Here is a 23,666-nt window from a genome sequence, read left to right as displayed (position 1 = left end):
GAGCTGTGCCGCCGCCAGAGCAGAATAGTCCATTCCGGGCGCCACCTCGAACACGGCATTTATAGCAGGGCGGGACAATGCGTCGGCCACCCGGTTCTCTTTCCCCTTGACGTAGCGGATGGCTGTGGTGTACTCGGAGATGTAAGCCAACTGCCGCTGCTGACGTGCGGACCAGGGGTCGGAAACCTTCTGCAGGGCGAAAGTGAGCGGCTTATGGTTGGTGTAGGCGGTGAACGGGCGGCCCACCAGGAAGTAACGAAAATGGCGCACAGCCAGGTACAGAGCCAGGAGCTCACGATCGAACGCGCTGTACTTGGTCTGCGCGCGGTTGAGGTGCCGACTGAAGAAGGCCAGAGGCCGCCAAACTCCGCCTGTCAGCTGCTCCAGTACAGCACCAACTCCGACTCCGAGGCATCCACAGTGAGAGCAGTTGGGGCATCTTCCCGTGGGTGGACCAGCAGCACGGCCCGAGCAAGGGCCTCCTTCGCGCCGTCGAAAGCTGCCTCCGCCCCGTGGGTCCACTCAACGCTCTTTTGCTGCCCACCCGCCAGAAGTTGATACAGGGGCCGCATGATGTGGGCCGCGGATGGCACGAAACGATGGTAGAATGCCACCATGCCGACAAATTCCTGCACCGTGCGTGGGCGGGGAAGCCGACGGATGGCGTCAACCCTGTCAGGCAGGGGAACCGCGCCTTGCGCAGTCACGCGGTGGCCGAGAAAGTCAATTTCGTTGACCCCAAAACGGCACTTGTCCAGGTTGATGGCCAAACCATGCTCACTGAGCCGCTGACAGAGCTGTCGAAGGTGAGCGCAGTGTTCCTGCTGCGAGCGGCTGGCCACCAGGATGTCGTCCAGGTACACGAACACGAATTCGAGGTCACGACACACCCCGTCCATGAGGCGCTGAAAGGCCTGTGCAGCGTTTTTGAGGCCGAACGGCATCCGAGTAAACTCGTAAAGCCCGAATGGCGTGATGATAGCCGTCTTAGGTACGTCATCCGGGTGAACCGGTATCTGATTATAACCCCGCACCAGATCCACTTTTGAAAAAAATGTGGCCCCAGCCAAATGGGCCGTGAAGTCCTGGATGTGGGGTACGGGGTATCGATCCGCTGTTGTTGCAGCGTTCAGCCGTCGGTAATCCCCACAAGGTCGCCAGCCCCCGCTTGACTTAGGGACCATGTGGAGTGGGGACGCCCAAGGGCTGCTCGAAGGGCGGACGATCCCCAAGGCCTCCATCGTGCGGAATTCCCGCCGTGCCAGACGCAGTTTATCTGGTGTCAGTCATCGTGCTCGTGCATGGAGTGGTGGGCCGGTAGTCGGGATATAATGTACAACTCCGTGGCTGGGGGTTGCTGAATGAAACTGCGGAGTGAGAATGTCCGGGAACGCAGCCAAGATTCGTGCGAATCGGGAGTCCACGGACGCCAGTGGCCGTCCCACCGGTTGACCCAAGCGCAACGTGATCGGCTCCATTGTAGTGGCGTTGACCAAACGCTGACGCCCGACGTCCACCATGAGGGAATGCGTCCGGAGAAAATCGGCCCCGAGCAATGGCTGGGAGACGTCGGCAATGGTGAAGTTCCATGAAAAATGGCAGGAGCTGAGCACGATGGGAACCATGCGCAGTCCATATGTGCGGATGGGGCTGCCGTTCGCCGCGGTGAGGACGGGCCCCCGCTTACCGGAACGAATGTCGGCCAGCGAAGGGGGCAGGACGCTGAGCTCCGCTCCTGTATCCACGAGGAAGCGGGTCCCGGAGCGCCGATCCCAAGCGAAAAGGCGGTGAATTTGGCCGGCCACCGCGGGGACTATTGGCAGCCGGCCCAGGCGTTTCCCGGGAACGTGCATGGCTGGCGGCATTGTCGTGCTGCAGCACCCCAGCGCTGATGGAAATAGCACCAGCTCCTTGTGTTGGTGTTATTTGGAGCTTGCCTGCCCCTGCTGGTGGTGCCTGCAGCTTGCTGGCGCTGGACTGCAGGTGCAGTACCCCTCACTGCCGCTGGGGGTAATCGTGCGGGCCGTCGGGCTGGAGCTGTCACTCCTTCCACAGCTCCCCCGCCCCACCGGAGGAAATCGGGAGCTGCTGGGGTGACGTCATCGGCGTGCCTGCCGACGGCCAGCGCGTTGACGTCATCGGCGTGCCTGCCGACGGCCAGCGCGTTGACGTCATCCGGGCGCGTCGACCTGAGCGCGACCACGTCTCTGTTGACGCCCAGCGCGCTGACGTCATCAGGGCGCGCCATCCACATGGCGTCGGCGCGCCTCCCGAGGGCCCGAAGGTCGGCAAACGAGGCGTCGGTGAGTTGCAACCTAATGTAGGCCGGCAGCAGATGCAGGTAAGTGTACTCGAACAACAGGCACGGCGTGTGCCCGTCTAATAACGCCACCATTTCCTTCAGGAGGGTAGATGGCCGCCGGTCGCCCAGGCCACCCATATGCAGGATCCTACCTGCCCGCTCCATCCTACTTAGTCCGTAAATTTGGAGCAGGAGCTGTTTCAGGCCGAGGTATTTATCATTGTCCGGGGGGGCTGCGAGGAAGTCCGATACTTCTTCCACCGCATCCTGGTCGAGGGCTCCCACAAGGTAATAGAAGTGGGTGGCATCGACCGTGATGCCCCACAGGTTGAACTGGGCCTCCGCCTGCTGGAACCAGATGAGCGGCCGTGTGGTCCAGAAGCTGGGCAGTTTTACGGAGACCGCGTCCAGAGACAGGGTCGGGCTGGCGTGTGAGGAGGTAGGGCTTTGTTCTGTCTCCATCATGATGCCAATGGAGTGTCGGGGGTCACCAATGTAGTGCGTGGGTCTCAAAATGAGGCAAGTAGTCTGAAGTTTGAGAAGCACTTTACTTTAATTCCTCCCGGTTCAGGGGAAGACAAAACCAGGGAAAGATGGCACCCAAACCCTGCCTTTTATACCCTCCGGCTAAGGACTGCCTCCGGACTGCGCCACTCCTGTGCCGAGGGGTTCGGCAGTATAATGGCACGACCCCTAGGAGCCGCCACACTATTTTACTTCGGAGTCACGTGAGTGACTACGTGAAGATTTCAAAGCTCTGTGATTTTACGCCGGTTATGAATCCAGGCGTCACACACTGAATGGATTGACCATGGATGCGTGTAATCATTAAAGCATTCAGACATTACGTAGTTAAGTAAAGACACTGATGCTTTAAATGAAAGAAAAGTTTAAAAAAACTAGTTACCCCTCCCAACCTTGGGGGTAAATTAAGGGACAGAACTTAAAATGGTACGTGCAAACACCCCCATTTCCGGTTATAGGTTTGTTATAAAACCGGTGGACCGTTATTTCATTCGTCCATCCTGCAGCCACGAGGATGTCGTCAAGAGGCACGTCCATAGCTCTTGCTGGTGACGTAGATGCAGCCCTGGTGGAGTGAGGTTTAACCATATAAATGTTCACTCTGTTACCGCCATTACCCCCTTTGACCATCTGGAGATGGTTTGAGTTGACACCTTCTGGTGTGGTTTTTTTTTTATGGCTGATGAGGACCGATTGTTCTGAGTCTCTGAGGTTCTCCGTAACTCTCAGATAGTGGTGTTAGTATGTTACCACACACACAACCGTAGGTCCTCTGGATATGCCAAGAACTGGATCTCCATCACTGGCATTCCTGGCCTGCTATGTTTTATCAGGTTCCTGATTACGAATGTTATGTTGTTCATATTGGTGGTCATGTGGTCCAACCGTAGCTTCTGCAGTGTCTGGACTCTTTGTCAGCATACCACCTTCAGGGTTAGTTATAGGCGGTCCCCACTGTCAAAGTAGGGTTAGTACCACGCTCACATCCCATGTGTCCGTGTACTTAGTGGTATTAAATTGTAAATTCCCTTCATGAATTTTGTTGTAAAGGGGTGCGTTCCTATCGACCCGTGCCCTGCTTCCAGCATCAGATAGGAGGAGAGTGCACCTCTGGCACTATAGATTGCACTATAACTTTGTTTATAGTTATGGTACAGAGCTGATAGGAAATCCAAGACATCTGTTATCCGAACTGTGTTGTATTTGTTCGGACAGTCCTATGCCTTGAAATGGCCTCCTGAGAATCTGCAGACCAACAAGTTAATACGTTCATGTAGTGGATGATTACTCCCTGTAACTGGGTTCACTTGGAGGTCCCTGCTCTTGGGCACAGCCATAACTGGCTGGAGTATAGTTCCCAAAATTTTTGGGAACCAGGCTTGAGTAGGCCAATCTGGCACTACCAATATGCCTGTGGCTTAGTCTTGCTTGATTTTGGTTAAGCATCGGTTTGTGAGACAAATTTGCGGAAAGCATACATAAACAATCCTCCCCAATTGAGGGAGAAAGCATCCACTGCCTTTGCTCCTGGATCCTGCTTGCAGGACACACATCTGGATAACTGATGGTTTAGTCTAGATGCAAACAGATCAATATCTGGTATGCCAAATCGTGTAGTTATTTTGTTAAATACTGCCTGATTCAACATCCATTCTGTGTTGTTATTAAACATTCATGATCCAGCATCTGTCACCGTTTTATATCTACCTCGTAGATTTCCCAAATATTCCTCTTGATACACCAGTGCCAAATGAGGTTTGACAATCTGTCGTAAGATACAGATTTTACACCACCCTTGTTAATGGATATGTGCCACCGCAATGGTGTTATCAATCTGAATTTGAACAAAAACCTTGAGTCCAAATTGTGCCCCCAACAACTCTGGGTAATTGATTCCATGTGTTGGGGAATTACAGACTCCTGCTCATTCCATCTGCCCCCACAGCTCTAGACTGTGTTTGTGTCTCCCCATCCTTAGCCGCTTGCATAGGTCTGAAGAACCCTCGATGGCTTTCAAGCAAAATTTACCTTGAGCTTTCTCACATTCGTTATCCACCATAGTTATTCAACAATGGCCTCCGCTGGCAATCCATAGTTTTGCCAATTTGGCCTGCATGGAATCTGAGTGTTCGTTCCTTTGCTCGCTGTAAATTCTGGTAATGCAAAGGCCCGTACGTACTGCTGGAAATGCAGCTACTATTTGCCAATTACACTCGCTGTTTGCCTGGATAGTATTGGCTAGATGGCTAGTATTTTGACTATCAGGTCATAGCAGGCTTGATTAATATAGTTGTTTGCCCCTAGGCAAAGTCACCAACATATTTACTGTCTTTGATAGTAAATTCTAGGTAATCAATTACCCTTGTAGGTGTCAATTTTGATTTAACTGGATGGATGAGGTAACCAATTCTATCAAACAGGGTTTTGGTTTGCTTTGACTGATGCTTATGCCAATTCTTGGTGACTACAAAATGAAATTGTCCAAATATGCCATTACTATGTAGTTCTGAGACGTTTGTAGACCCTGAATTGGTTTCCGTAGTTTAGTCAATAGTCTAGGAGCTGATGTCAACCCATTTGGCAGATCCATGCCATCCAGTTAAACTTCAAATATCTCCTGTTCTTAGTGAATAGACACCGAATAGTATGCATCTTTGAGGTCGATGCATGCCATGTGACCATTTTATAGGCAGCTCCTATAAAACAGTTGTTAGACCGTAACAAGAATTGCTGTTCTGTAAGTCTATACTGCACATATGAGTTAAACCTGGATGAAGTGACATCCTCCATCTGTCATATGTCCTGCATGGCAATGCTGCCCAAAATACTGGGCCTGCCTCAAAGACAACTCCAGTCCAAGTTCCAAGTCTGCTTGGAACCTATGTATGTTGTGCAGTAAAAATAATCACATGTTATTATGTTTTTTAAAACCAGTTCTGAAAATTCATGTTATTGTCATTTTGAACAAAAACACAAGAGTAAAATTACCAACATGTAACTGGTCCACAATCCCTTGTTTCAGTAAACCCAGACCCACCCACCTCCATGGCTACCGGTGGTCTTGTGGTAAGCCCAAAGGCCCCTGATGCGGGTTCCTTTTCTCTCCTTGATTGGGGAGTAGGACTGGTAGGGAGTGTGGATTCCATGTTTCTCCTGACCTCTGCTTGGGTCTGGTCTGAAAACCTCATCATACTGAGCCTGTCTTGTAGGACAATTCTGACCATAATTCTGAGTCTGCCTTGAAAGACGACTGATCATATTTCCGTGCCCAGCTTTCAAGCTACCACCGGCTTCAGTGAACCGCTTACCCCCTATGGAGGTGTGGGGTGTGTTGTCGCCTACTGATGAAGTTTTGTTTGTCGTTGGTACCTAGATTGGTCCGACAGCTTTTGCTTCCTTCTTTTGGTCTTACCTGAAGAGAGGATTCGGCGGCTGATAGCGCTGTTCCCTTGCCGGCATTGTAGCGTTCTGCCATATATTCTGCCAACTGCTGGCTCTTGAGGCCATATGCATGTGATTCAGTATGTTCATGCTTTAAATTCGAGATCAGTTACCTACTGATCACTCACACTCCCCTCCACTGAGAGTGAGATTCATGGGCAGCCCTGAAAACAGGTGCTGCCGCAGGCCCCTGAGGATACCTGTGCTGACATGGCCCTTCCAGTGGACCTAAATGAGGTTCTAGCTTTGGGTCAGACTGAAACGGACCATGAATGCTCCTCTCCTCAGAGCAGGAGACATTTATGCAGCCCTGAAACAGGTGCTGCTGCCTGCGGGTTCTCCATAATACGCGGGCTGTCAATTAGCTAGATCTCCATCCAGGGAAGCACCCAGTGGAACCTGGGTGATTGCAGAAGTACTTATTTTCTGTTGTTTGTATGGAAGCTTATTATTCCTTTTATGTAAAGCACTTTGGTGTCAATGCGAGTTGACCCGAACAGTGCAATATAAGTAAAACTTACTTACTTCCTTTCCTCTGCTTGTCCCTAGGAAGGTTCCCCCCCCATCTTCTTTTGTACTCTGATTCAGAGTGGTTTCTTCCATATGTAGTTCCCCCTCCAATGGGGAAGACATTGGGCTGCCCCATGTGTGAGGCTCCCGGCACCGGCACTGCTGTAGGCCGTGCTGATACAGCTCCCTCCTTCGGAGCGGATCATTGTTGGAGCAACTCCTCCATAAGTTGCTCCATGTGAGAGAGTCGTCCTCAGACGCTCTCCATTGAGGGAGGGTATCCCTCTTCCCCGGACTCATCTGAGTCAACGGGTTTGTTAGACTTGCGGGTGGTATTATGTCCCGCAGGACAACCACAGAGCTCCTGCTCCCGCGCAAAGTCTTCTGCCGATTCTGCTGTCGGCGCTAATGTCGGGAACAAGACCATCGCCCGCTATTTGGAAAGCTGCGGTCTTCGGCAGCCGACATCCCCGCGGGCCGTCTCCTCGACATCTGGGCTCTGAAAAAAAAAAGCTTCAAGCCCAAAAGAACGCAGGTAAGTGATTTCAACTTTCCTTACCTGCTCATCCCGACGGCTGGGAGGACACAGTGCCTGCCAGTCCGTCGCGCGTGTTGCGTTCAGACGTAATGACACGCACGCAGACGGACGGCCCTTCTTCACGTAGTCACTCACGTGACTCTGAAGTAAAATTGGCCCTCTGTAAATTGTCCCTAGTGTGTGGAGAGTGGATGAGAAACTAATAACATAGAACTAGTGTGAACGGGTGATCGATGATCAGCGTGGACTCGGTGGGGTGAAGGACCTGTTTCTATGCTGTATCTCTAAACTAAACTATAAAACTAAAACTATACCTGTGTGCAGACTGATCTCAGCCTCTATGCCGCACTGCTATGGGCAGTACACTCGACAGCTGCTGAATGGCCTGTTTCCGCTCCGGTTCTCTAAACTAAATTAAACTAAAACTAAGCTTAAAGAACATGCATATGTGACGTTTCTTGTCAGGATCTTTCTTCAGACTGTAAACGCCACCTATCCATGCTTCTCCAGAGATGCTTCCTAACTCGCTGAGTTACTCCAGCACTTTGTGTCCTTTCTTTTACGCTAAAGATGAACCCTGTTTGTTTCCCCACAGGTACTGACTAACTGTTGGAGTATTTCCAGCATTTCTGTAGTGCATTGGTCTAGGGTCACATGTAGTGCAGGTGAGGTCAGCTGGTGCCTTTCCTGGAGGAGGTTCATGGATCAGATGGTGTTAACAACAATACAGTTTTTTTCACTGAGACTAGATTGTATTTTAATATTCCATATTTATTACATTATTTGAATTTAAATGGCCAAATGCCACATTTGGATTTGAACTCGTGTCTCCAGATCAGTGGTACAGATGCCTGGCTGTCAGTTACCATTGTGCCATTATAGATCACATTTCCTTGATTTCATAACAAATCAAAGTAGCGCGGCACAGTGGCGCAGCGGTAAAGTTGCTGCCTTACAGCACCAGAAACCCGGGTTCGATCCTGACAATCTGTGTTGTTTGTACATACTCCCCATGACCTGCGTGGGTTTTCTCCGGGATCTCCAGTTTCCTCCCACACTCCAAAAATGTACAGGTTTGTATGTTAATTGTCTTGGTATAAGTGTAATTTGTTTCTAGTTTGTTGGATAGTGTTAATGTGTGGGGATCGTTGGTCGGTGTGGACTCGGTGAGCCATAGGGCCAGTTTCCATGATGTATCTGTGAAAAATAATTTCATTAAACTTTGATGGCAGAGGCAGTTAGTTTTACTGTGATCTGATCTGGAATGGTCAAAGAAGTGTAATCTCCTCCAGATCTCTCTGCTCCACATACAAACCGGGACAAAAGCAACCTGAACAATTATCACCACTTAGTATGCTGTCCCACAGGTAGCAACTGTCAAGGTGCACGTTCTCCAATGATCCTCGGATGCTCAGACCAGGGGCGGCACAGTGGTGCAGTGGGTAGAACTGCTGCCTCACATCGCTAGTGACCCAGGTTCGATCCTGACCTCGTGTTCCGTCTGTGCAGGTTTTGCACCTTCTCCCTGTGAATTTCCATCTGGTTTCCTCCCACATTTCAAAGACATGCGGATTTGTAGGCCTCAGTAAATTACCCCTAGTGTGGGGCTGAGTGGTAGAATCTGGGGGGAGTTGGTGACAATATGAAGAGAATAAATTGGATCAGAGTAATGGAGATACTAGGGACCACAGATGTTGGTTTACAAAATCTCAGCGGGTCAGGCAGCATCTCTGGAGTTCATGGATATGTGATGTTTTGGGCCAGGATCCTCCTTGAGTCTGATTAGATTAGATTTGTGTAAATTGACATTCAGTGCAGACACAATGGGCCAAATAATAAAAGGGCATACCTTTGGAAAGGAGATGAGGAGGAATTTCTTTCGCCAAAGAGTGTGGAATCTGTGGAATTCCAAGTCAATGGCCAAATCATTGGGTGTTTTTAAAGGGGAGGTTGACAAATTGTTGATTAGTATCTGTGTCAAAGGTTAAGGGGAGAAGGCAGGAGAATGGGGTTGAGAGGGAAAGATAGATCAGCCATGATTGAATGGCGGAGTAGACTCGTGGCCTAATATTGGTCCAGTGACATGAATTTATAAGGGCCTGTTTCCACGCTGTATTTCTCTTTGAAAAAAACAACTCAGAGCCCATATGGGGAAAGTGTAAATGACTGTCCCATCTTTGAGGAATCATTTGATTCATCATTTGATGTTGTGGAAACTAAGTGGTGGTATTCTGGTTACTTTACTGCCCTCACTACCAGCATGTTCCAACACCCTGGACAATGGACATGGCAGTGGGAGGGTGGATATACTGCGGTCTAGTGCTGCCTCTGGGTGGGCAGGAGAGCTGACTACAGCCGGAGCATGTAGCTGTGGTTGGAGATCAGCCCTCCTGGGCCCAGGGGCTGGGAAAGGGCTGGAGCAAACCCCTGGATAAAGGGCCTTCAAAGGGAAAGTCCTGCAGCAACAGCAGGAGATGGAGGCTGCTGCACTCACAGAGGCCAGCCCTCTGTGGGAAAGCACACCGGAGCATAACTACCTCACACATCATATGGGGGGGCTGTCCATAGACATAGCAGCAGAAACAGGCCATTTGGCCCATCTACTCTGTGAATCCCTGATCTTTGTGTGTGGGGAGAGATTACATTGAACTAACTTCAGGAAGTGATGGGAATTCTGCAGACCTTGGTGCTCTTGGTCTTACGTAGATGTGGAAGGGTTGATTTAGTTATGTTTAGCTTAGATTAGTTTAGAGAAACTGTGCGGAAACAGGCCCTTCGGCTCTCCGTCCATGCTGACCAGTGATCCCCGCACATGAACACTATCCTACACACACTGGGGACAATTTACAATTATACCAAACTAATTAACCTACAAACCTGACAACTATGGAGTGTGGGAGGAAACCGGAGCACCCGGGGAAAACCCGCGCAGGTCACGGGGGGAGCATACAAACTCCGCAGAGAGAGTCATTCTGTCTGTGGGGTCTGTCAGGTAACTTTTCTCACTTCCCCTGGGACTTGGGTGTACCTTGACTTCTGTCCGACATGGATGTTCAGGACAGAAGGTACATGGAGGGTGTCTGTGCTCTGTTGAAGAGCTGTTTGTTCCGTCCTGCACATACAGTCTCCACTAACACAGATGTTCACTCATCCCTGAATGCAGAGAGCATTGCCGGTGAGCTGTGAACGTGTGTGCCTGTGTGAGTGGCTCGATACATCTGCTGTAATATTTTCCACTGTGTTCCTCTCCTTGCTTCCAGGCTAACACATTCCCTCAATTACTGCAGCGCTGCTAAAAATACTTGACCTTTACAGGAACCTGTCATATCCAACTGTTCTTCACTCTGATCAACTGACTGCAGTACATCTGCACTAACAGGTGCAGCTGCTGCAAACCTGCAGTAAACACAGAAAACATTGCAATCACTCAGCAGGTCAGGCAGCGTCTGTGGAGAAAAGAACACTTCGCAGTTCAGGCAAATAACCCTTGGTCGGAACTTCTCTTTAAAATTTAAAAAATTATTCCGATGCTAGTTTATTGACCTGAGATGTTAACTGTGCCGCACTCTCCACACACACACACACACACACACACACACCCCCACACACTCACTCACACACTCACTCACATACTCACTCACACACATACTCACTCACACTCACACACACTCACACATACTCACTCACACTCACACACACACACACACACTCTCACACTCACACACACTCACTCACACTCACTCACACACACTCACTCACATACTCACTCACATACTCACTCACATACTCACACACACACACTCTCACACACACACACACTCACACACACACTCACACTCACTCACACACACACTCACACTCACTCACACACACTCACTCACACACACTCACTCACACACACACACACACACACACACACACACACACTCACACACACACACTCACTCACACACACTCACACTCACTCACACACACACACACACACACACACACACACACTCACACACACACACTCACTCACACACACTCACTCACACACACTCACTCACACACTCACACTCACTCACTCACTCACTCACACACTCACACATACTCACACACACTCCCTCACACACACACACACTCACTCTAGCCCTGCTACCCTCCAGTCAGATTCGAATGTAACTGGAGGAACAGCACCTCATATTCCGCTCTAGGAGCTTACAACCCAATGGAATATACGTTGAATTCTCCAATTTTAACTAACACCTCCCTACTCCTCTCCCTGTCCCCCGGCCTTATGTGCATCTCTCACTGTCCCGCCACTCTTTCCCTCACCCCCTTGTTCCCTTCCATCTACATCACTCCCTCTGGCTTTAAATTTCACTCCTCCCCTCCTTTTCTCATTCCCTTTTGTCTCCTTTTCATCTCTGGCCATTGTCTACCTACCTGCCACCCAGCCCCCACCTCCCTATCTGTATCCACCTATCACTTGCCAGACTTTGTCCCACACCCGGCTCATTTCCAACGTTCTCCCATTCCCCACTCAGGAAGCATCCCGACCTGAAACGTCACTTGTCCATCCTCCCCCTCCCCCCCCCCCCCCCCCCCCCCCCTGGCCCGGTGAGTTTCTCCAGCACTTTTACGTTTTGCTCAAGATCCAAGTGTTGATCTTCTCTGGGCAAGGAGGGCACCAGTTTCTGTATGTAAGTCTTTCAGCTGAGTGGGGAATCACTGATACTTTCATGTTGGCCCAAACCACATGGTGGGAGGATGTTATGGAGGAGCATTACTGAGCTCAAGAGGTCCAGCAACCATGTAGGAAGGAACTGGTTTAAACCAAAGATAGACACCAAAAGCTGGAGTAACTCAATGGGACATGCAGTATCTGTGGGGAAAAGGAATGGGTGACATCATTACGACACAAGGAAAACGTCATTGCGTCTTTTTCTGCAGAGATTCAATTTCTATTTTGCATTGACTAATCCATCTGCCTTCACGCGGCAGCTCTTCTTGTTCCTCCCCCTGTGAAAGGCGTCACCCTCTGATCGCCCAATTCCTTTACCACTTACTTCAGGACTGGGTTAGAACCTCCATCCATGGTACAGACCAATGGCTCCTGGCTCGGGCCAGGCCAGACTGAGGGAATTTATGGAGAGCATCCTGGCCCTTGAGATTGGCTGGTCTCAATCTCTCTGGACCTTCCAGGTCCACTGGCTCCTCAATCTTTGTTTAGTTTAGTTTAGTTTAGTTTAGTTCAGAGATATAGCATGGAAACAGGCCCTTGAGCCCACCAAGTCCATGCCGACCACCGATCACCTGTTCACACTAATTCTATGTTATGCCACTTTCTCATCCATTCCCCACACAATAGGGGCAATTTACTGAAGACAATTAATCTACAACTTGCTCATCTTTGGGATTTGGGAGGCACCTGGAGGAAACTCCACACAGACACCACCAGAAGTCAGGATCACATCTGGTTCTCTGATACCGTGATGCAGCAGCTCTACTCGCTGCACGTCTCTGCCGCCCTATACATAGAATCATACAGATTAGAAAGCAGGCCCTGTGGCCCAACAAATATGCCCATCAATACTGGTCCCATTTGTATGTATTTGGCTCGTATCCCTCTAAGCTTTTCCTTGTCATGTACCTGCTGAAGGGTCCTTTGTTATTGTACGTGTCTCAACTACCTCCTCTGGCAGCTTGTTCCATATATCCACCATCCTGCCAGTGAAAAATTTACCCCTCGGGTTCCTGAGTGAATTAGTTGCTGCTCGGGTTGCTATAAAATATTGCCATGTGTAACTTTGTACCGGCACCAATGGTCGAGTCCGCTACCCGCTCACTGCCATGTCACCTGATAACCCACACTGCAAAGAGGCAGAGATAAATAGATTCTTGATTAGTAAGGGTGTCCAGTGAAGGAAGAATGGGGTTGAGAGGGAAAGATAGATCAGCCATGATTGAATGATGGGCCGAATGGCATAATTCTGTTCCTACCACATGAACACTCATGAAAGCAACACACTGCCCAGATCCTACCTGTTGCCTCTACCATGCCTTCAAGGATCACCACAATCTCAAAGTCCTCCTGCTCCAGCTGACTTCGGCTCATCTCCCAGAAGGGGCTCTTCTCGTTGATCTCGTGGGAGATGATGAGCGGCGATACGAGGAAGAGCCGGTCATCGCCGGTGTCAAAGCCCACGTTGATGTCCGTCTGGTTGAGGGGGATAAACTCGCCTTCCTTGGTCTGCCGGGACTTGATGAGCTTGGCCCGGATGGAAGCCTCCACAATGTGGGAGTTGCGGAGATCCCCCACGCGGAACATCAGGCAGAGCTTCTCATCTCGGAGAGAGATGACGGCACGGTGCGAGAACATCAGCGTCTCCGCACGGTTCTTGGGCTGAGAAATCTTCACGAACATGCATCCGACCATCAGGGCGTTGACGATGGATCCCAGGATGGCCTGGACCAGCAGCAAGATGATGCCCTCAGGACACTTCTCCGTGATAACTCTGTGCCCGTAGCCAATTGTCGTTTCAGTCTCGATAGAAAATAGAAATGCCGACACAAACCCGTTCAAATTGTCCACGCACGGCGTCCAGGTGGAGTCTCCCAAATGCTCCAGATCTCCGCGGATGTACGCTATCAGCCACCAGATGAAGCCAAAGAACAGCCAGGTAATGGTGAAGACCAATGTGAAGATTAAAAGGTTAAAGCGCCACTTGAGGTCCACCAGGGTGGTGAAGAGGTCACTGAAATAGCGGTAAGTCTCCTGCACATTCCCATGGTGGACGTTGCATTTCCCATCCTTGTTCACGTACCTTTGTTTGCGTTTCTTTGGCTCATTGAGCAACCTCGGCCTGTCTGTGGTTAGCACATTGCCGCGGGCTTGTTTAGGCAGCTTCTTAGATTCTCTTATATTCGCCCGAAAGTCCATGTCATTGTTGCGGGCGATTCGAGGCTCTCCTGGCATTCTGCCCCGACTACAACTCCTGCCTGCTCCTCACAATGCACACCTGAAATAAAGATTCCATATTCTGTTTGTAAAAATCACACCGCAGCACAACATGCCCATAAGGTTTTGTTTAGAGATACCGTGCAGACACAGGCCCACAGATAGTAAAAGCTTCTTAAGGTATGTGAAAAGGAAACAATTAGTTAAGACCAAAATTGGGCCCATGAAGACTGAAAAGGGTGAATTTATTATGGGGAACAAGGAAATGGCAGATGAGTTGAACAGGTACTTTGGATTCGTCATTGCTAAGGAGGACCGAAACAATCTCCCTGATGTACCAGCCAGAGGATCTGGGGTGAAGGAGGAAATGAAGGAAATGTTGTTGGGTGGACTGATGGGACTGAAGTCTAATAAATCCCCAGTGCCTGATGGTCTGCATCCATGGGTACTTAAGGAAGTGGCTCTAAAAATCATGGACACATTGGTGATCATTTTCCAATGTTCTATAGATTCAGAATCGGTTCCTGTGGATTGGGGGGGGGGGGGGGGGTTAGTTAATGTCATCCCACTTTTTAAGAAAGGCAGGAGAGAAAAAACAGAGAATTATAGACCAGTTAGCCTGACGTCGGTGATGGGGAAGATGCTGGAGTCAATCATAAAAGATTCCAGAAGATGGCGACACATTGTGATAGCAGTAACAGGATCAGTCTGAGTCAGCATGGATTTACGAAAGGGAAATCATGCTTGACTAATCTTCTGGAATTTTCTGAGGATGGAACTAGGAAAATGGACAAGTGAGAGCCAGTGGATGGTGCGTACATGGACTTTCAGAAAGCATTTGATCAGGTCCCACATACGAGATTAGTGGGCAACATGGTATTGGGGGTAGAGTGCTGACGGATAGAAAATTGGTTAGCAGAAAGGAAACAAAGAATAGGGCTTGACGTGTCCCTTTCAGAATGGTGGGAAGTGACTAGTGGGGTACCACAAGGCTCGGTGCTGGGACAGCAGCTATTTACTATATATATTAATGATTTAGATGAAGTCAAGAGTCAAGAGTCAAGAGTCAATTTAATTGTCATTTGGACCCCTGGAGGTCCAAACGAAATGCCGTTTCTGCAGCCATACATTACACACAAATAGACCCCAGACACAACATAATTACATTTAACATAAACATCCATCACATAGCTGTGATGGAAGGCCAAATAAACTTATCTCTCCACTGCACTCTCCCCCCCCCCCCGATGTCAGAGTCAAAGTCATAGCCCCCGGCTGGCGATGGCGATTGTCCCGCGGCCATTGAAGCCACGCCGGGTGGTGCGAGGTCGCACACCGGGTCTTGGTGTTAGAGCCCCCGGTGTGCGCTCGCAAAGTCCGCGGCCATTCCAGCCGCGCGGGGCAGTGATGTCAGGCCCCGCTCCAGGAGCTCTTCGACCCCGCAACTCGGGCGGGAGAAGTCGCCGTTGCAGGAGCCCTGAGAAGCGGTCTCCCTCCAGGGAGCCGTGGGCTCCCGGCGCCGTCGTCCACAGACCCGCAGCAGCAGCCTCCGACTCTCCGGTAGCAGCAGCAGCAGCAGCGGCAGCAGCAGCGCTCCTCCACCGCTCCACCCGCTCCGGACTCGGCCAGCTCCGCGACGGCAACGGTGAGTCGACACCTGAGTCCCCGGCTTCTTCCTGTTGGAGGCCGCTCCTCGTTGCGGCCTCAACGACACCTGAGACCCGACGAGAAAAGGTCGGGTCTCCAGTGCAGGGAGAGATTCAAAAAGTTTCCCCCCCCCCCCCTCCCACACACACACCCCAACATAAAATAACAAAAACTACATAAAAACACAGACAAAAAAATAATAAAAACGCGGACAGGCTGCAGAGGCCGCTGCTGGCCAGAGCCGCGCCGCCTACCGGAATTCTTTGCCACATGAAGGGATTACAAATAACATTAGCAAATTTGCAGATGGCACAAAGCTGACTGTGTGAACTGTGAGGAGGTTGTTATGAGAATGCAGGTTAGGAGAATGGGCAGATGCATGGCAGATGCAGTTTAATGTGGATAAATGTGAGGGTATCCACTTTGGTAGCAAAAACAGGAAGGAAGATTATTATCTAAATGGTGTTAAGTTGGGAAAAGCGGAAGTACAAAGGGATCTGGGAGTTCTTGTTCATCAGTCATTGAAAGTAAGCATGCAGATACAACAGGCAGTAAAGAAAGCGATGGCGTGTTGGCCTTCATAACAAGAGGAGTTGAGTATAAAAGCAAAGAGGTCCTTCTGCTGTTGTACAGGGCCCTAGTGAGGCCACACCTAGAGTATTGTGTGCAGTTTTGGTCTCCAAATTTGAGGAAGGACATTCTTGCTATTGAGAGAATGCAGCATAGGTTCACCATGTTCACCGGGATGGCGGGACGATCATATGCTGAGAGAATGGAGCAGCTGAGCTTGTATACTCTGGAATTTAGAAGGATGAGAGGAGATCTTATTGAAACATATGATTATTAAAGGTTTGGACAAGGGTTAAGGGCAGGAAACATGTTCGCGATGTTGGGGAAGTCCAAAACCAGGGGCCACAGTTTAAGAATAAGGGGTCAGCCATTTAGAACGGAGATAAGGAAACATTTTTTCACACAGTCAGTTGTGAGTCTGTGGAATTCTGTGCCTCAGGGGGCAGTGAAGGCTGGTTCTCGGGAAATTTCAAGAGAGAGCTAGATAGGGCTCATGAAGATAGCTGGATATGGGGAGAAGGCAGGAACTGGGTACTGAATGTGGATGATCAGCCATGATCAGATTGAATGGCGGTGCTGTCTTGAAGGGCCGTAAGGCCTACACCTGCACCTATTGTCTATTGTCTTCGGCCCACCAAGCCAGCACCGCCATTCAATGTGAACATGGCTCATCATCAATAACAGCGACCAAAGAACATAGAGCGGAGCAAGATAGTTCACTCATTGAAAAAGCCATAGTAGGTCATGGGTAATCCTCAGTGTCATTTCCGTAACCGACTTCCGTCTCCCCTCCCTTTGGTCATGGCGTCTCTTCTGGACCCTTCTCACCCAGGTGTTAGATAAAGTTAATTATTTTTCTTTTGATTACCTATAATTGTGCAGTGCTCTAAAACGGCAGACGCTAGCTTCAGCTCCTAGCTCAATATGTATGAAATTGTTGCAATGCAGAACACAGTTCTGAATCGCTAAAGACCGATGCATTTCATTTGCCCAAGTGCGTGCCGCACGCAGAACTGTCGCGGTTCCTAATGGATCGTATTGGGATTCTAAATTCAAATTAGAATCCGATGTTTCTTAATGCAGTTTCTTGATTGTGAAGTAGGAATTTATGCACTCAGGCCATTTTTCCTCGATTTTTGTCTTGGAAAAATATAATTGGTTTCTATTTCAAATGGTTTACACCGTTAACTAATCACAACTGAAGTAAACTTTTAAAAACATGTTGTTCCTGCAATTTATCATTTACGTGGTTTTAAAATATATATATACGAATACCAATTAGCAGAATATAGGGTAACCATATGACCATGTGTAACTATTTACTTTACAGCAAAGAAATATTTAGATTTTAAAACGCGGGTATTTTAAGCGTCGGACTACAGTAACGGTGCCTCAACATTAAGTGTTCCATTTCTCTACAAATCTCCAAAATGCTACCCATCATTTAAAAAATATTTTGAATTCCATGTAAACGTCTATCACTTTTATTTATTCAATCCAAAATGAAAAGGCGAAGTTAATAAAATGCTAATCATTACAAGGTTCTTTGGTTGTTTGTGGCAAAAATCTTCATGTTGTATTGTCATTTGCTTTCACGTGTATTGAAAAGAAAAGTAAAGAAAAGAGTAAAGAAAATAACTCTACGGGGCTAAGTGCAGGGAGATTCGGAATTGCTGTATTTTTCACCCATTCAAACGGGCCCCAAAGCATTGTGTGCACCGATTTTAGAAACTGTCATACAAGTAATGAAAAGAGAGGAATGAAGCATGTATTTACGGGAAAGGGACTTTCAGTCTGAAGATGGGTCTCGACCCGAAACGTCACCCATTCCTTCTCTCCAGAGATGCTGCCTGTCCTGCTGAGTTACTCCAGCATTCTATGTCAATCTTCAGTTTAAACCAGCATCGGCAGTTCTTTCCCAAGCATTGCCCTCTCCGTCATGCCATTTTTAATGTTCGAATTGCAGATAATGCAGGCCATTGGAATATTGCTCTGACAGCAAGCAAACATTTCCTAAAAGTAATTCAATCCTGGACTATAAACCAAAGCTCTCATCCGTCCTCCTCAAAAAAGACAATGGTTGCATGCTCCGATTCCATTCTAAGTTAGTATTTCAGAAACTTTTCAATTACCATACCAAATCATTCCCTTGATAATTTTCCTCATTTCTATTTTCAAATAAAGAAACCAACTTGACCCGACTCCGCTCTATGATCTTTGCTGATTACACATTTCACAGAAGTCGGGTCGGATTTGCTAAAATGGCGGACGCCCCGCCCCGTTGCGTACTACATGTTAGTCCATTGGATTTTGCAGGAGTGGACCATCTTGCTCCGCTCTATGATCTGTGCTAGTGACAACACAGTTATCCCAAGTCAATTAACCTACAAACCTGTACGTCATTGGACTGTGGGAGGAAACCGAAGATCTCAGAGAAAACCCACTTGGTCACGGGGAGAACGTACAAACTCCGTACAGAGAGCACCTGTAGTTGGGATCGAACCCGGTTCTCTGGTGCTGTAAGGGGGTAGCTCAACTGCTGCGCCACCGTGCCGTCCTTAAAGAGCTAGAGGAGCAAATGTTACCAAACTAAGTCTGGTCATGCGTTAGGAGGTGAGATTCCGTGAGGAGGGGTTACAGACTGATAGGAGAGTGAACCGGGGTAATGCCTCCAGCACCTTCAAGGTCGGCTGCATAGGACACCTCCGGGCCACAATGATGGTCGGGAGGGGAGAGGAGAGGAGAGGGACGTCGGTTTGCGGGAACTGCTCCAGTAATCATCGAGAGCAGACAGGACGTTGGACTTTGGAAATGGCACCAAAACATGGCCTGCCTGTGTAATAGATGCAGAGAGAATTTGTGACAAATAAAGCATTATTGAACAAATGAACACTGAATCAATATTGTGGCGGTGACACAACAGGCCTGAGAGTTTCACACTCTCTCCATTGCAACAGCCCAATCCGTCAGGAATATGTGCACAATCGTGATCTCATGGCAGGATTACGGGAGCAGACAAATTGTGCAGGAAGGAACTGCAGATGCTGGTTTATACTGAAGATACACACAAGTGCTGGAGTAACTCAGTGGGTCAGACAGCATCTCCAGAGAAAAAGAACAGGTAACATTTTGTAAATTGAAACCTCACCTGTCCATGTTTCCACAGATGTTGCCTGACCCGCTGAGTTTCTCCCTCCAGTACTTTGTGAGATAAAGGGAGGTAGACACAAAATACTGGAGTAACTCAATGAGTCAGGCAGCATCTCTGGAGAGAAGGAATGGGTAACGTTTCGGGCCAAAGCATCACTGTGTTACTCACCCTGATATACAATGAACCAGGAGGTATATGGAGGCTAAGCGTGGCTCCACTCTTTAGCATAGGTAAGATTATTTCTCCTTCCCTGGTGGTTCAGATCCCTCAGGCACGATCCCGCAGATGTTGCAAATCTGAAATAAAAACAGAAACTGCTGGAAACACTCAACAGGACAGGCAGACATGGGGTTGAGTGGTGAAGTTTTAGACAATAGACAATAGGTGCAGGAGTAGGCCATTCGGCCATTCGAGTCAGCACTGCCATTCAATGTGATCATGGCTGATCATCCCCAATCAGTACCCCGTTCCTCCTACCTTCTCCCCATATCCCCTGACTCTGCTATCTTTAAGAGCCCTATATAGCTCTCTCTTGAAAGTATCCGGAGAACCGGCCTCCACTGCCCTCTGAGGTAGATAATTCCACAGGCTCACAGCTCTCTGTGAGAAAAAGTGTCTCCTCGTCTCCATTCTAAATGGCTTACCCCTTATTCTTAAACTGTGGCCCCTGGTTCTGGACTCCCCCAACATCGGGAATATATTTCCTGCCTCTAGCGCGTCCAAACCCTTAACAATCTTATATGTTTCAATAAGATACCCTCTCATCCTTCTAAACTCCAGAGTGTACACGTTTTGTATTGTAGTTGGCGATTGGCCAAACTGCTGGCAATTAACGGGCTGTTCAACTGCAGGGTCACGGTGATACCTGTTCTGCTCGCGGCTAACATCCATACTGATGCACGTTTATCTCCAGCTTCTCTCCCTAAGACTGGACTTGATCAGCCCACCTGCCCTGGGAATAAACAGGATTCTCTCCCACCCTCCAACCCTCCCTTCCTCCCTGGGAATAGGCAGCACAAGTGGTTAGAGGGGCTTTCAACTACCAAATATCATCAGGGCTAATGAACCAGGATGGTCAACACAGTGAATGGCAAAGGAACACATTAGGCAGCTTAGAACATCCTCTGACCACAATAACCATGCTGAACATGATGACAAGTGACACTAATCTCCTTTGCCTGCATGTGACCCACACCCTTCCATTCCCTGCATATCCTATGCCTGTCGACAAGCCTCTTATACACCACTACAGTATCTACCTCCACCACAACCTCTGGCAACACATTGCCGATTCCTCTCTTATGTGTAAAATAACTCTCCCCTTCCATCTGCTTTGAACTTTCCCCTTCTCATTTTTCATTCTAGTGTATTCGACATTTTCACCCTGGTAAAAAGATTCTGACCGTCCCAATCTGCTCCATCATTGGCCAGTAACAGCTCCAACTTGGGTAGGTGGCATGATGTGGGTGTTTTGATGCGAGTGGAATTAGGAGACTGGGATTTCAATCATTCCTTTGATGCTGCAATTTACTTCAATTTCAGAATCAGCACTCCGAACCACACAGAGCAGTGGAGTATCAAGGTGTCTTTGGGGTAAATATAGGGTAGGCCTGTTCTTCTTTTATAATCGAAGATAGACACAAAAAGCTGGAGTAACTCAGCAAACAGGCAGCATCTTTAGAGAGAAGGAATGAGTGACGTTTCGGGTCGAGATCATTTTGTTACAATGTTCTGTGTTCTATGTTCTAACGAGAACAGACCTAATCTCTTCAATTTCTCCTCTTAACTGAAAAGCTCCATCCCAGCAGAGAATTGTGGTGAATCCTCTGTACACCTTCTGGAAAGCTATCATACCCTCCCTGTACTGTAGTGGCCAGCACTGCACGCTGTACTGCACTGAGATCTCACCAATGTTTAATGAAGTTGGAGTACATCCTCTCTGTTCTTGTATTTAATGCCCCGACTAATGAACCTTCTTTTTCTTCTTCTTTCATGTAGCGTGCACAGCCTAAAGTTGTTGGACAACTTGTTCTATTTGATCTTACATTTGTGCACGTCGAGTTGATTGCATTAGTCGAAACAGGGCGGACCACGTGAAGGTTGCAATCTTCCATCCTATGAACCTTCTTGACCATCTTATTTACCTGCGGTGCCACCTTCAAGGATCTTTAGATTCCCACATCGTCCATACCCCTCTAGGTCACTGCCACTCTTGGTGCATATCCTAGATTCATTAGTTCCCCTGAAATGCGTCACCTCACATTTATCAGGATTCAACTCCATCTGACATTTCTCAGCCTATTCCATCCAAACCGTAAGATTGTTCACCACACTGTCAATAACTGAATTTTAGGGCAGCACGGTGATGCAGCGGTAGAGTTGCTGTAATCCAGTGCCAGGGTCCCCGGTTCGATCCTGGCTACGGGTGCTGTCTGTATAGAGTTTGTACGTTCTCCCCGTGGTTTCATGGGTTTTCTCCGGGTGCTCCAGTTTCCCCCGCACACTCCAAAGATGTACAGGTTTGTAGGTTAATTGGCTTGGTAAAATAGTAAATTGTCCCTCGTGTGTAGGGTGCTTCTAGTGTACAGGGTCGCTGGTCGGCACAGACCCGAAGGGCTGAAGGGCCTGTTTCCGAATTATATCTCTAAACTAAACTAAATTAAGCTCACTGTCTCATCTACAAATTTACTAATCTTGCTTTTTACATCCACATCCAGATTATTTATTTATACAGGAGCCTCTAGGATAGTGAATAATATGAATTATGGATATGTGGTTTTATACAAATTCTCCCATTAAAGCATTTTAAAGTTAGTAATAACATTAATCATTATAAAGTAGACAAAAGTACCTGTACTGGAAAAAACTCAGCTGGTGCAGCAGCATCTATGGAGTGAAGGAAATAGGCAACGTTTCGGGCCGAAACCTTTCTTCAGATTGATGATTCTTATAATGATATTAATCATTATAAAATGTTTCATGATTCATTAATGACTGGATACAGAATGTATTCCATAAGAGTGATATTAGGGTGATATAAAATTACAGCGAATATATATAGAGGAATAGAGCCAGATTACTGTCGACATATTCTTGATTTAAGAGAGAATTGCCCTACGGACAGTTGTCAGGAACAGGACATTTACGTAACCCCAGCACAGTCTGTATTACAAAGCGCCAGCGTCCCAGCACCAATCGATCCCTGTGGAACTTCACTGGTCACTGACATATAATAACAAACAACCCTCTCCCATCACCGATTCCCAAAACTATTTTAGACTCGACTTGCCAACTTTCCCTGGAATCCACGGGTGCTAACATTTTGGACCCTGTCTCTCATGTTATATCTTTTCAAAGGCTTTCCTGAAGTCCACAAAAATCACATCCACTGCACTCTCCTTATCTCAGAAAATTCAGCCAGTTTGGTCAGACATGCGTTGGGCTGAAATGACTGTTTCCATGTTGTATCTCTTAATTAAACTAAACTAATCTAAACTACACTAAACTAAACTAAACTAACTAATCTCAGCCTCCCAGATACTTTGACTCCTTGGTCCATATGAGACTTGTAAGTCAAAGGACAGTCAGTCACTGCGCAGAAAAGTCAAAGTGGAAACTCAGTGCAACTTCTTCAGCTGGTACAGAACCTGGACAAGTGATACATTTAACAAGTAACTGCAGGAGGAGAGCAAGTTTTTAATAGAAGATAGACTGGAAATTTCTACTTTGGCTGGGAAATGCACAGACACTTGAGTTCTGTATTATTTATTTAGGGCAGCACATTTTTAAAAACACTTGAGAGGCAGCAACAGGGAACTAATGGAAACATTTGCCGAACACTCAAGAGGCATTAAAACTGTGCATGAAGTGAGGAGAACAGAACTGTAAATGTCTCCGACCTTCAGCTTGTGTTGTAACATGTTAAAGGATTTGTACTGGTCAATTACTTATATTAACTATGGCAGAATAATTATTTGAGGAGATGCACTGTGATACAAGACAGAGGTTGGAGCAGGAGTCAGTTTGTTTTGCAGTAAAC

At 48.1% G+C, this 23,666-nt stretch overlaps 1 protein-coding gene across 2 annotated transcripts in view; it reads right to left on the bottom strand.

Moving 5' to 3' along the window:
• Positions 1–23,666, bottom strand: part of LOC129712462 (G protein-activated inward rectifier potassium channel 4-like) — a 74,861-nt gene that overhangs the window by 14,591 nt on the left and 36,604 nt on the right. For both annotated transcript variants that reach the window (XM_055660925.1, XM_055660924.1), the window contains exons 2-3: positions 19,796–19,923; positions 13,344–14,320 (exon numbers count right to left, since the gene is read on the bottom strand). In XM_055660925.1, the coding sequence (XP_055516900.1) occupies positions 13,344–14,277 (934 nt within the window). In that variant the 5' untranslated portion in view covers positions 14,278–14,320; positions 19,796–19,923. The remainder of the gene's footprint in view (positions 1–13,343; positions 14,321–19,795; positions 19,924–23,666) is intronic.

The sequence above is a fragment of the Leucoraja erinacea genome, chromosome 32, assembly GCF_028641065.1.
Source record: "Leucoraja erinacea ecotype New England chromosome 32, Leri_hhj_1, whole genome shotgun sequence".
In the NCBI taxonomy this organism is placed as follows: Eukaryota; Metazoa; Chordata; class Chondrichthyes; order Rajiformes; family Rajidae; genus Leucoraja; species Leucoraja erinaceus.
Note: the sequence above shows the minus strand (reverse complement) of the source record. Positions and strands in the feature narration are given on the sequence as shown.